Source organism: Vanessa atalanta, chromosome 20, assembly GCF_905147765.1.
Source record: "Vanessa atalanta chromosome 20, ilVanAtal1.2, whole genome shotgun sequence".
In the NCBI taxonomy this organism is placed as follows: domain Eukaryota; kingdom Metazoa; phylum Arthropoda; class Insecta; order Lepidoptera; family Nymphalidae; genus Vanessa; species Vanessa atalanta.
The window spans coordinates 2,430,553-2,444,572 of NC_061890.1; the positions used below are offsets into that span (position 1 = coordinate 2,430,553).

Genomic DNA, 14,020 nt, shown 5'->3' on the forward strand with positions numbered 1-14,020 from the left:
GCTTACGCTTACTTTGCGCAAACGCTGGCTGAACCGTTCGACGAGTTAGATCAAAATAATGTACAGATTAAAAAGGTCTTTAAAACTACTACATCTTACTGCTAGCGACCCGCCCCGGCTTCGCACGGGTGCTAGCTGGTACTAAATATACTACAAAATGTCTTACAACGTTCACAGTTTTTCAGTCATAGGACAATACAAACCGCATGTCCCTGCGTTTTAAATCGGTAATATCTTCGAAAATATTCATCTAGACACGCGGTAGCGTGTCAGCCAAGTTCAAGTAAAAGAACTGGCGAGCAGCACCGTGTTTAATATTACACGAACCATTTGGAGCCACTTTTGACCTCCTCATAACTCAAAAACTATCTGACATAAACGTGTCAAAATAGGCTCATATATTGAGACTCGCGAGATACATATGTGTTCCAAATTTCATGAACGCATCTCAAACGGTTATTTAAATATTAACGTCTAAAAATCGACATTTTTATCACTAACTGACCTATAGATCAAAACTGTAACCTACTTCCAGGTGACGTAGAAAGTTCAAATTTGGCATGCAGGTAGATAATTAGGCCAATATAAAGGAAAAAATCTGAAACTGGTAAATTTTTATCATTTTATTATAATTTTTATTTTATTGGGTCTATTAGGAACACTTATATACTTAGTTCCTGTAATTCCTGTAATAAAAAATATATGTAAGAACCAGCAATCAAAACTTATGACAACCGGTCTTAATGTGGATTTTAAGGTCTTCACGTGAATATATATCGAGTTGAATACCACCCTTAATTTTTTTAAATCCAAATATTTCCGTTTTAGTTCTTATGAGTATAGTCGACATTCGTATCTATTACGTTATTAACTGGCATTTAGCGCATATCAATGGCGCAAAATCATTATACTTTAAAAATAATAATAACAGACTTTTCGGTATAAGGCGTGCGACGCGACACCGGAGCAGCGGGATAGGAGCGTTGCGATAAAACCTTGACGCGGACGTGTCCGAGCGAGTGGCAACCGTGTTCATAAGAATTATTCCAATGCCTTCCGATGGAAGCTACCTAGTCTATTTGATAGCATTTTCTTCGTTTGAGTACACTAGTATACAACAAAAAAAATAGGTTTCGTGAAACTGTAGTAGAGTATATATATCGTAACTGGGATGATTTAAGTATGTACTCTAGCGCTACAAACAGGGATCCCTATTGCTTGGAAGAACAGTATCGAGCATGCATGCTGATGTCAGTAAAGGACTGGTGAATGGGTGAATGGAAAAATAGAGAAGGTACATTGGAACGTTGACAACAGCAACAGCGCATGTAAAATAATAATTCAATTTAAACATAATTTAATTTGCGAACTAGAAGTCAAAACCAAGTTTCAGATATTAAGTAATGTATATGTTCAAAGGAAACAATTCTTTATTTGCACACTCTACTACTATCCAAAAATTACAAGGCTTTCGCCTTGATAGTGCTCTTCTCGACATAGGCTCCTCTATATTTAGTAAAGAGCAAGCTTACGTTGGCCTCTCCAGAGTTAAAACCTTAGATGGAGTACATCTTATCAATTTAGGTCCAAGTCAAATCAAGGCACAAGAGAGCTCCATTGTAGAGTACAACCGTCTGCGCACCTTATACCACCCCGACTTGGCCAAATTAAGTATAAACAGAAAACGCGTAAAAAAAAACGGACACTGAATGGGCAATTCACTCCAACATTTCAGAGGTATAAGAAAATATAGAACGTATCACATAAAAGACAATTATACCCTGTAAACGTAGAAAAATAGAATATTTTAACAAAAACCATTTAGTATTAATGTTGTTATTAATAAGTACCTACTAATAATTTATATACAAAAAGTCGTGATATCCCGTGGTCGTCATTTATATTATATTATTTTTAAAAAGTGAATCCCATCAATTGTCTATCTTGTGAATAAATATTTTTTTTAATAAGTCTCATTGTTTTTTTCTCTATAATTTTTTAAAATGTTAACTAATCACTGGCCCATACTATACAGGACTGTAGTTGACTGGACTCTTCTGCGAAAGGTCGTTGCGGCTGAAATCGGAGGACATCAACATTATTGGTAAAGTGTGATAAATTATAAAAAAAATCTAAATAGTTGCCGATAGATAGGAAATATGATTTCCATAACAAACTAAACTACGCGGGCGAAACTACAAACACGTCTAATCTATATTAATTTATAATAGTTGAAGATGTATCGGAATGTTGAAAAAAATTGACATCGAAACCAATTTCCAATTTTGTTAAAATTGATTGAATTGAGGTCTCCTCGGGTCTCTTCTGCTTTCCTACAAATTTAATGCGATCCTACAAATTTATTTATTAAAAGATAACGCTAAAGTAATTAAATTTGCCTTGTCATGGGATTAAAGATACAAGATTAATACTTAATAACGATTATCGATCATTGATAATGACAGAACTTTCTCGCAATAGGCTTTATATGTAGAGCAAGACTAATCCTATCAGTAGTCACTCACATACGTTCTCCTCAAGTATTTTTTTAGTTTTACAGATTTATTTAGGTAAGATCATTTTTATATAATTAAATAAGTAAAAAAATCTGAACGGTTTCCGTCTGGGTCGCTTTGCTGGTGAAATTCTAGTCTAATTGACTCAGATAAGTTGAAACACAAGTCATAGGGGGAAATAGTAGTAATCAGTCTGGAAATACCAAAGCGTTTTGATCGGGTATGGTTTAAAGTGTTTCTTTCGAAGCTGCTGCGCCTACCGGGAAATTATGCAAGTGGATCATTAGGTCTTTGGCAGATCAAGCATCAAAGTTATTGCTGACGGTACATGCTCCGACTCAAAAATCGTAAATTCTGGTATTCCATAAGGCTGCGTACTATCCTCGACTATTAAAAAATACCTAAACTGTTCCTTCTGCATATCAATGAGTATGTTGCAAATTAGTTATCTTTATTAAGCAAAGTCTCGGACTAACCACTACCTACCATCAGATGGACCATTTGCTATCTGCTACCTCAGCCTAAATTCCAAACTTTATAGGATGTGATATAAATAATTTGTTTCCACTTAATTTTTATTTTAGCTCTTAAGAATGGATGTGGGTACCGCTCTCGCAGGCGTCCAAGTCATAAAAGGTGCCTTTCTCCTGCTGACAGCACTCGCTCTCACGAGCTACAAGTGGCCGGTCGATAAACAACTTAGTGGTGAGTTAAAGTCATAATCTTAAAAAGGCTTAATCTTGTCAATATTGATTTTTAGTCCATTTATTGTCATTTATGAGTGTTCGTTTTCACTGGCTCTAAGCATTTCTGGTCTGTTCCCATGGATCGAAGGTGATATTAAATACCTACTTCGAGAGCTGGGCCATCAATGCTCAAACGCATTTAATAGTTTTAGGGATAAGCGCTTACAAACCAAAAATAAACGATATCATTTTTTACATACTGTTTATTAATGTAAATATCTTCTGCTTCTTATTATGTTCTATAATCTTTAGCTATGTAAAGATGCTAAGAATTAAATTGATGTGTTGTCCAGACAGTGCAACATGCGATTACATCGTGATTGGCGCTGGTACAGCGGGTAGCATCGTGGCGAATCGTCTCAGTGAGGATCCAAGGTTCACCGTGTGCGTCATAGAGGCCGGAGGAGACCCACCTCTGGAGACTGAGGTATACTATTGATATAAATCATCGTCTTACGCCCACGACAGAAGTCCAGACTGACTGCCTCGTTGGTCTACCGGTCAGATAAAAGTCCGCAGTTGCTGCAAATAACAGATCGGGCCGATAAAAGCTGGGTATTCTAAAAATTCTCAGTAACTATACAGACTCTGAAAGTTAAAAGTGTCTTTAGCTAAAACTTTTCGGCCTCGGAAAGACAGACAGACAGATGATAGACAGATTTCCGGTCGTCTCGTATTTACCGTCTCATCGAATAATGAGAGGGATGGAATAGAGAGTTCGCTCTGCGTAGTAGGCTGGTCTCTTCTTTTTGACATGGATGTCGTGGCCGAAATCGGTCAGGTCATGAAGATATCATCATCATCACAAGTGTTATTGTAAATTTTGTAAATCATGACGATATCTATTATCTATTACATATAATAAAATTAGAGTGTCTGTCTGTAATATTATAATAGCAGCTTTTTAATAAATGCCTATGTATGTATACATGGTACATTTTTTACAAGTTTTCTTTGTCCGTCTGTCTGTTTGTTCTGCCCAATCTCTGGAACGGCTGGACTGATTTTGACGGGACTTTCACTGGCAGATAACTGATGTAATACGGAGTAACTTAGGCTACTTTTATTTATAGAACTAATTATTAAATATTAGCTTAAAATTTAAAAAAAAAAACATATTTGTTAGATAACAAACTCACAGTAAACTCAATATAACGTATTTAAGTTTAAAGCATTAATAGTACCTATTCTATTTTTTATTTAGATTCCATCATTGTTCGCTTATTTGCCAAAGACTTACATGGACTGGAATTTCACCTCAGAGGATGATGGCTACACGGCACAATACCGCCAGCAGACATATCTAGATCTCCCACAAGGTAAAGCGCTCGGAGGTAGCAGTTCCATTCATCACTTCTACCACATTAGAGGAGATCCCAGGGATTATGACGATTGGGCAACGGCAACCGGTGACGACTCGTGGTCCTGGCAAAATCTTATCCCATATTTCATCAAGAGTGAACGACTTGAAGATCCGTACATATTGAATTCACAGACCAGTAAATATCACGGAACAAAAGGTTACATGGGTATAACGAGGGAAAGTAGAGATTTACCTCTCAAATACTTAGAAGCTTTCAAAGAAATGGGACACAAAATTATTGAAAACGTAAACGCAGGCGATACATTAGGTTTCTTCCTGCCTATGTTTACTATATTTGGAGGAGTTCGGCAAAGCAGCGCGGAGTCATTCTTGTCACCAATAAAGAATAGGGAAAACTTATTTATTATGAAAAATACCTTAGTAACGAAGATTGTGATCGATGAAAATTTACAAGCGACAGGTGTTCAATGTAAAACTTCGGCTGGATCGTCTATTACAATACTTGCTCAAAAGGAAGTCATAGTTTCAGCTGGTGCCTTTAATTCGCCTAAACTTCTTATGCTCTCTGGCATAGGGCCAAAAGAGCATCTTGAAAATTTTGGTATTAACGTGGTGTCTGATTTACCCGTGGGTGAGAATTCACAAGATCACATGGCTGTAATATTGGTTCATCGGTTAGAAGAAACTAATGATACGCTTACTTCAGATCCAACCCAATTTCCTGTACCAACTTTTGTTGGTTTCGGAGCTATAAATAAGACTCAGAGTTATCCAGACTACGTAACATTAAATTTAATCAGTCGGAACAGCCCAGCAGCGTTAATGCAGCTTTGTTCATCAGTATTTAGTCTTCACGAAAACATTTGCTCCCAGATTTATGCCGCCGGTGAAGGTAGAGAAGTACTCTTCTCAGTACTGTCGTTAGGCCGGCCCTTGTCTCGGGGACAGGTTCGTTTACAAAGTACGAACCCTGAAGATCCACCAAAAATTTACACAGGATTTCTGTCCGCTAGTTTAGATTTACAGAACAACGTTGATTCCATTTTAGACTTTGTCAGAGTAACCGAGTCAAGTTATTTCGCTGGAGTTGGGGCTCAAACAATATATTTTGAATTCCCGAACTGCAGTTCTGCGACGAACATAAGAGATTATTGGAAGTGCTATGTTCTCCATATGATGGATACTACTTTCCATTATAGTTCTACATGCCCAATGGGATCGGTTCTGGATTCCAGCCTCAAAGTCGTCGGCGTGAACAAGCTTAGAGTGGTGGATGCGAGCGCCATGCCAAATCTAACAAGCGGTAACATAAACGCTGCCGTCGTGGTCCTCGCAGAAAAAGCCGCTGACATAATTAAGCGCAGCCAATCTTGTGAATAACATTCATTCTCTAAATGAACTTTATAATTTGACCTTCAAAACAAAATAAAGAGTTTGAATAGATCTTATAGTTAAATACTAATTAAATTGATAAAATACGATTGTAAAATAAATTGTTTACAACATCCTGCTTATATGTTATGTTATCATGTATGTACTTTAGCATCATAATTTAAAATATATTAAATTAGAAAGTTGAGTATATCATTCCTTTTACTTTAATATCGTGGTCGTTGTATGACGATGGGCGACCAGATGAACAGACAGATCATTCTCAAAGCTTCTTAGCAATCTTCGTCAAATTCTACGTAATAAATATTGAGAAAATTTAATTTTATAATTAATTACAGTTACTTCGTTTTATCTTACACTCATACATAATGTATTAACAAGGTCCAAGGAGCTGTCAAAAATGGAAGCGTTTTTATTTACTTGTATTTTAATGGGCTGCCTCGTTGCCGTATCTTGATATCACGCTGTAGATCTTAGGATAGGCTTAAACCCCAGGTCGGGCTGATAAAAAGTGATTGGGTTTTTCAAGTGTCACGCTTTTTATCTTTAATATGATCTTGTATTAAGTAATCATCTTTATCAACGATTTGATGATGGTCCTTATTTATGAATGTTTTTTTTTTATATGAACTTTAAACTTTTTAAAAGGCTTAAAAATAGCTGTAGAATCTTATTATAAAAACGATTACCGTGCCCCAGAAAGTATGTATTAACTTTGAAAAGCTTAATCTGAAACACGAGTGGAAATGCAGGTGCGTTTTTGGCTGAGAGTGTGAGAGACGAGATACTGCTTTGATCCCTGTCACCTTGTGTGATCGAATTTGTACCTTATATAGTTTGAACTGTTAAAATATCAGATAATTAAAAAGTAGTCAAATTGGAATACAATGCGTCAATATTTTGATTAAAAAGCAAAATCGTGGCAGCCACGAGTTTGTTCCGGTTCCCGAGAAATATTAGCCTCCGCCGATGTATAAGGTTATTAATTATCTTCATTTCTATAAAATTCACTTATAAAGTGCCATGTCTTTTTAATTGCAATGATTACAATTAAATTAATTAACATATTTTCGAATTCAACTAATTTTATTTCGAACCGATTTGTGTGAAACGAAAAGAAATCTCTTCACGAAACACACATTATTTACTTATGTTAACATTTTATTTAAATATAATAAAACAAGCGCAACGGTATTAAACTTAATGACACAAGAAGTATATTTACAGCGATAAATGTACATTCAAAATAATAAAGATAATCTTAGCAGATTCAGCGGCAATCATTGTTTAAATAACAGAAGTCAAGGTAATTATAACACTAAGTTTTAGATTTAAAGTCAATTCATCCTTTCTGAGGTAAAGTATTCTATCCGAAGCCTGGGCGCTAATTCTACTAACAAATTGTCACTGTATCGCAATCGAATCGAAAAGTTATTGTTGTCGTTCACCCGTTTCCCATTCTACTAACACAACGATCCAGTTGTGATCCGGTCCGGATCCGGTCGAAGTTGGATCGGAATATAATCGGGTTTACATCATAGCCGTTATATACTAACAGAATTTACCCCCTGAACTTGTGATTTTCGAAGTGTTGTGTACATCATTGTAAGGTTTTAGAAGGTCGATCCTGGTGAATTACTCATGTTTTTTATGGCTCATATGACAAAAGATATAAATACGCAGTTATCTGTATATATAAAAGCGAAATTTAACATAATGATTAATTACGGAAATTATTAATCTCAGAAACTATAGACTTCAAATTTGGCTGATATGTTCCTTATAGGGTGTAGACATCCGGAAGGTCGTACGGATTTTACGAAACTCCACCCCTCAGGGGGTAAAAAGGGGATCGGAAGTTTGTGTTTCATAAATTTCGGGTAAAGCCGCAGCTTCAGCTAGTTATGTACAAAAATAAATTTATAAAGGAATTAATGAAAAAAGAAAAGCTTAGGACACGGGACGATTGAAAAAAAACCGAATATGAGCAGCAAACTATTTGACGGACCGACCGACAAACAGATAAACATTTTAAAATATATATAAATATAAACTTTTGTAATTGTTTTCAGATTGAAGGGTGAGTAACCTAGTGTAACTAAATGCCAAAAGTAAAAATTAGTTCCCAAGGTTGATGGCGCATTGGCGATATAAGGGATTGTTAATATTTCTTTTAGTGTTAATGCCTTCAGGGGGTGGTATCACCTATCATTAGGGGGCCCATGTGCCAATACCTATTAAATAAAAAAAATATACGATACCTTAGCCTAAATTACCTCTTTACAGTAAATAAAATATGTATAACCATATTTTTGTTCTAGCTATAGAATAAGGACCCGTAAGAATGGACGTGGGTACGGCTCTCGCAAGCGTCCAAGTTATAAAAGGTGCCTTACTCTTGCTGTCAGCACTCGCTCTCACGAGCTACAAGTGGCCGGTAGATAAACCACTTAGTGGTGAGTTATATTCGTATTATTACTACAGACGATACGTTAATCTTGTCAATATCGATGTTAAGTCCATAGCCCACATTTACCTTATCAGCTAGCTTTGTTCTTTTTCACCAGTTTTAATCATTACTGCTCAGGTCCCGGTGATTTTAAATACTTTCCTCATGGGCCTCAAGATCTGGGAAATGAAATGCTGAAAGTTTTTTTCAAATCCGTTTGGTAGTTCCAATCAAAAACAAAATAATCTCACCAGATTTATTGTATTAGTATATATTGAAACAATTACGATACACGACTTCCATCGTCAGGAACTGGGATATAAAACAGCAGTTACGACATTTGCATTGCAACTTCGCATTTTTTTATCGACGAAATTGCAATTTTATATCGACGTAAGTCTATAATTGTGTAAAGCTAAGAATTCAATGTATGTGTTGTCTAGACAGTGCAACATGCGATTACATCGTGATTGGTGCTGGAACAGCGGGTAGCGTCATGGCGAATCGTCTTAGTGAGGATCCAAGGTCCATCGTGTGCGTCATAGAGGCCGGAGGAGACCCACCTTTGGAGACTGAGGTATAATAACATTCAATGAAGTTTTACGCACACAGATAGAAATCTTGTTGCCTTGTTGTGAGTGGCTAGATGTAAGACCTGGGTACTGGGTCCAAACTTCAGGTTGGGCCGATAAAAAGTTATCGGGTTTTCTATCGAAAAATTCTTAGTAACAGCTTGGACTCTGAAAGTTGGTAGTTTCTACATCCGTTTTCTACCTCAGAAACCACGTTAGCCTTAATTATTTCCGGTCGTGTCGGATTTCTCAACCCATCGGATATTAAGAGTGAGAGAATGTAGAGTAGATCTATATTTGCGCAGAAACTTGTTACTATAATAGTTTCTGGTCTCTCGTGAGATTAGTCGCCGTGACCGAAAAAACAACAATATTTTATAAATAACTGATAGTAAGATTAAAAAAAATTGTGTTGTTGACAAAATTATAAAATTAATATATTTACATAAAAAATAAAAAAAAAACATATTTCTTAAATAACAAACTCACGTATAAACTCAATATATCGTATTTAAATGAAATACATATATAGTTATACCATTATTTTTTCTTTAGATTCCATCGTTGTTCGCTTATTTGCCGAAGACTTACATGGACTGGAATTTCACCTCAGAAGATGATGGCTATACGGCACAATACCGTCAGCAGACATATCTAAATCTCGCGCAAGGCAAAGTGCTCGGAGGCAGCAGTTCCCTTAATCACTTATACCACATTAGAGGAGATCCCAGGGATTATGATGATTGGGCAACGGCTACCGGTGACGACACGTGGTCCTGGCAAAATCTTATGCCATATTTCATCAAGAGTGAACGAATTGAAGATCCGTACATATTAAACTCAAAGAGCAGTAAATATTGCGGAACAAAGGGCTACATGGGTATAACGAGGGAAAGTAGAGATTTACCTCTCAAATACTTAAAAGCATTCAAGGAAATGGGACACAAAATTATTGACAACGTAAACGCAGGCGATACATTAGGATTCTTCCTGCCCATGTTTACTATATTTGGAGGAGTTAGGCAAAGCAGCGCGGAGTCATTCTTGTCACCGATAAAGAATAGAGAAAATTTATTTATTATGAAAAATACTTTAGTAACGAAGATTGTGATCGATGAAAATTTACAAGCGACAGGTGTTCAATGTAAAACTTCGGTTGGAACATCTATTACAATACTTGCTCAAAAGGAAGTCATAGTTTCAGCTGGTGCCTTTAATACGCCTAAGCTTCTTATGCTTTCTGGCATAGGGCCAAAAGAGCATCTTGAAAGTTTGGGTATTAGCGTGGTGTCTGATTTACCAGTGGGTGACAATTCACAAGATCATATGGCTGTCATATTGGTTCATCGGCTAGAAGAAACAAGTGACAGGCTTACTGCAGATCCTACTCAATTTCCTTTACCATCTTTTGTTGGTTTCGGAGCTATAAATAAGACTCAGAGTTATCCAGACTACATAACATTAAATTTAATCAGTAGGAACAACCCAGCAGCGTTAATGCAGCTTTGTTCATCCGTATTTAGTCTTCACGAAAACGTTTGCGCACAAATTTATGCCACTGGTGAAGGAAAAGAAGTACTCTTTTCGGCGCTGTCGTTAGGCCGACCCTCATCTCGGGGACAGGTTCGTTTACAAAGCACGAACCCTGAAGATCCACCAAAAATTTACACAGGATTTCTATCCGCCGCTGTAGATTTACAGAACAACGTTGATTCAATTCTAGACTTTATCAGAGTAACCGAGTCAAGTTATTTCGCCGGAGTTGGGGCTCAAACAATATATTTCGACTTCCCGAACTGCAGGGCTGCGACGAACGTGAGAGATTATTGGAAGTGCTATGTTCTTCATATGATGGATACTACTTTCCATTATAGTTCTACATGCCCAATGGGAACAGTTCTGGATTCCAGCCTCAAAGTCGTCGGGGTGAAAAAGCTTAGAGTGGTGGATGCGAGCGCCATGCCAAATCTAACAAGCGGTAACATAAACGCTGCCGTAGTGGTCCTTGCAGAAAAAGCCGCTGACATAATTAAGCGCAGCCAATCTTGTGAATAACATTCATTCTCTAAATTAACCTTAAAATTTGACCTTCAAAACAAAATAACGAGTTTGAAAAGATCTTATAGTTAAATACTTATTAGATTGATAAAATGCGATTGTAAAATAAATGGCTTAAAATTATAATATGCTATTTGTTCATGTTTGTACTTTGGAATCATAATTAAAATTATATTTACATTAGTTAGTTGAGTTTATAATTCCTTTTATTTTAATATTATGGTCGTCGTTTGACGATAGGAATATTAATTAATGAACACAACGGATCAGTCTCTTCAGCAATCTCCGACAAATCCACACAGAGATTACATTTTATGTTGTGATCACACTAGGTGGGTGAAGGCCTATTAATCCTATCCTAATAAGTGATATTGTATTGTATTGTTGTAACCCAACAGTTCAAAAGGTTGACCTGGTATACTGTGAATAACATATACTGTGTAGATACTAGCCCGTGAACACAGAGTATGTTTGTCTATTAAGGTATTTAATAGCTATTAACAATTAATTTAAACTTATCTCTTATAGAAGAAAATTCTAGTTTTATTAATCTAAATCAACTAAGTCCAGTAAGTTCGGCGCGACGATTATTCAGGAAAAGTCTCGTTAGTATATATCGTAGCTTATCAGGACTTACATCTTGAGGACCCGAGTTCAAACCTCGACACAGGCCGATAAAAACTTATTGTCTATTAATTTTTATCAGTAGCTGAATATATAGATTATTAAAAAATTTAGATAGAAGACAGAGTTTGAAATATCTAATCGACGATTAGATTATAAGCTAGCAAGTGGATATTAAATTATTTTTAGAGCAAATATTTTCAGGTGCTTTTTCTGTGACATTGTTCGTGTTGTGTAAGTTAAGTTTTTGGCCGCGGAAAAAGCTGAAGCGACAACGATTGAAATATTCGTCTTTTATTCGTAACTAGTTATCACCCGCAACTTGCTCGCAGTTTGGTTGTCACGTGTAAATAAAAGGAAATAAAAGTCGTCTATATCCTTCCTTGGTGATTTCGTCAAATTCGGTCCATTGCTTTAGCAGTCTAAGAGCGACAGACAGACAGAGACAACTTTTTTTCTATTAAACATTCCACGATTCAACTCATTACAAAGAAGGAGTTCTATTATACTGCCTCGCACCTCCTGAACCTCCCCTGGTGACAGGACTGCTGGTTTATTTTTCGGCGCAGAGGATCGGAGAACAAAGTTAAAATATAATCAAGATACAGACTTTTATTGATTACAAATATATAGTCTGTATAGTCCCCGGATATTGTCTGTGCTTTTCCGTTGTCTAACTTAAGTAATTCAGTTAAAGTTATCTCTGTGTTGAAAAAAATATAGAATTTGTCTGTCGATCATTAAAAAAAAAAATACTTGCATATAAATACAATTCATTATTTAATTTAAGACTTAGGATTGTATCATATTATATACTAAAAAGTATAAAAATTGTCTATGCCTGAATCTCATTGCACCAGATCTTATTCAAAAACTAGTAATTCTATTTCTATGCAATTTTCATCTCATTTCATTTCATTTTCGTAAGAAGTCGGGCGGCTGGTACAATATTTGACAGTATGCCTAAAGGTTGGAGTATGATCTTTGCCAGAAACTCTAGTATTAATCAGTATAATGTAAATAATAACTAAACAACACTAAGAACTTAATAGTAATAATTATACAATAAGTTGTTTGATTTCTATTCTATCCTAAATGTGTCTCATATTCAGGCTTACGAGTCTAACATATTATATACTTATTACTTACATATACTTATTTGCTATTAATATGTATTATATAATTATAATAATGATATAGACATTTTTATTTTATTAATGTTTATTTATTTAACAACCATCAATAACGAAATTTTGACGTTTGCCGGACGTCCCGTGCCGATGGGCATTTTTGTACTTTAATTTTTCATTATAAATATTTATCCAAAATAACTCGCACGAAAAATTTTATTGTTCACCAGTAATAAATGTTGCAGTCGACAAATTAGTATTATGGAGTATTATGCTACTGCAACAATACTGATTTATAATGTTTTGATTCGACTTGATATCAATCCGCAACAAATATTTAATAGCAACAGTTGCTAGCCCCACTGAACAACGCCTCTTATTTACGAAATCCTTTAGAGAAGTACCAACAACTGCACAAAGATTAAACTGAATATGATAAATGGTATTAAAACAAACAAAGAAACTATAATTTAATTAATATTTATACAATCAGTTTTTTAATGTAATCTTATCAAAGTTCATTAAATCACAGTAAACTTAGCTAATTAATTAATTTGGTAATAATATGATATAAATATATTTTATAACGCTCAGGAATAATCTTGCTTTTTATCTGTGAAATATTTTTTAGAATTGGATCATTGGTTCCGCCGATTACCTCTACTTAAAAACAAATTTTACCTGTTTATAATACACACAAATGTTGTTTAGGAAGTTATACTTCTTTTAGTATGTAATGAAAAAAATAAGAGTGTTTTGTTTATTAAATTTTCCATCGTCTTTGCCATTGCATTTTTTTATAAATGCTGGCAATTTCTTTCGAGGTAGTAGCGAAGTTAACCTAATAAAAGTAATATATTGTAGGTTCCGTATGCTCGTAAAAGGTTTTCAATGTTACACATAAGAGACCAGTATTATATTTTCGTTTAGTTAAACGGTGACTCTTCAGTACCATAGACACGTTGGAAAATTAGAAAAAAATGCAGGTTACTGTTCTACAGATTATTATAAAATTAACGTCAATTTTACTGATTATACAACTATATAATGCAATTATCGCCTCAATTACTGTTAAAATAAAAACTAGGTAAATTAATCCTCTGAACAGTCTGAACTAATAGGAGTAATGCTGAAGTTGAATAAATACATTTTAGTTTTATGCTCTATATAATTGAAAAGCATAACCGGCCACGCAGGGCCGGATCTACC

The 14,020-nt window shown here is 35.3% G+C and overlaps 2 protein-coding genes across 2 annotated transcripts; both read left to right on the plus strand.

Moving 5' to 3' along the window:
* The first annotated feature begins 3,101 nt into the window (after positions 1 to 3,101).
* Positions 3,102 to 6,092, plus strand: LOC125072067 (ecdysone oxidase-like). Its single transcript, XM_047682568.1, has 3 exons — positions 3,102 to 3,221; positions 3,556 to 3,689; positions 4,467 to 6,092. Exons 1-3 carry the CDS (start codon positions 3,110 to 3,112, stop codon positions 5,964 to 5,966), a joined length of 1,746 nt encoding a protein of 581 aa, XP_047538524.1. The 5' UTR covers positions 3,102 to 3,109; the 3' UTR covers positions 5,967 to 6,092.
* Positions 6,093 to 8,303: 2,211 nt separating this feature from the next.
* On the plus strand, positions 8,304 to 11,181 carry LOC125072068 (ecdysone oxidase-like). Its single transcript, XM_047682569.1, has 3 exons — positions 8,304 to 8,434; positions 8,871 to 9,004; positions 9,555 to 11,181. Exons 1-3 carry the CDS (start codon positions 8,323 to 8,325, stop codon positions 11,052 to 11,054), a joined length of 1,746 nt encoding a protein of 581 aa, XP_047538525.1. The 5' UTR covers positions 8,304 to 8,322; the 3' UTR covers positions 11,055 to 11,181.
* The last annotated feature ends 2,839 nt before the right edge of the window (positions 11,182 to 14,020 follow it).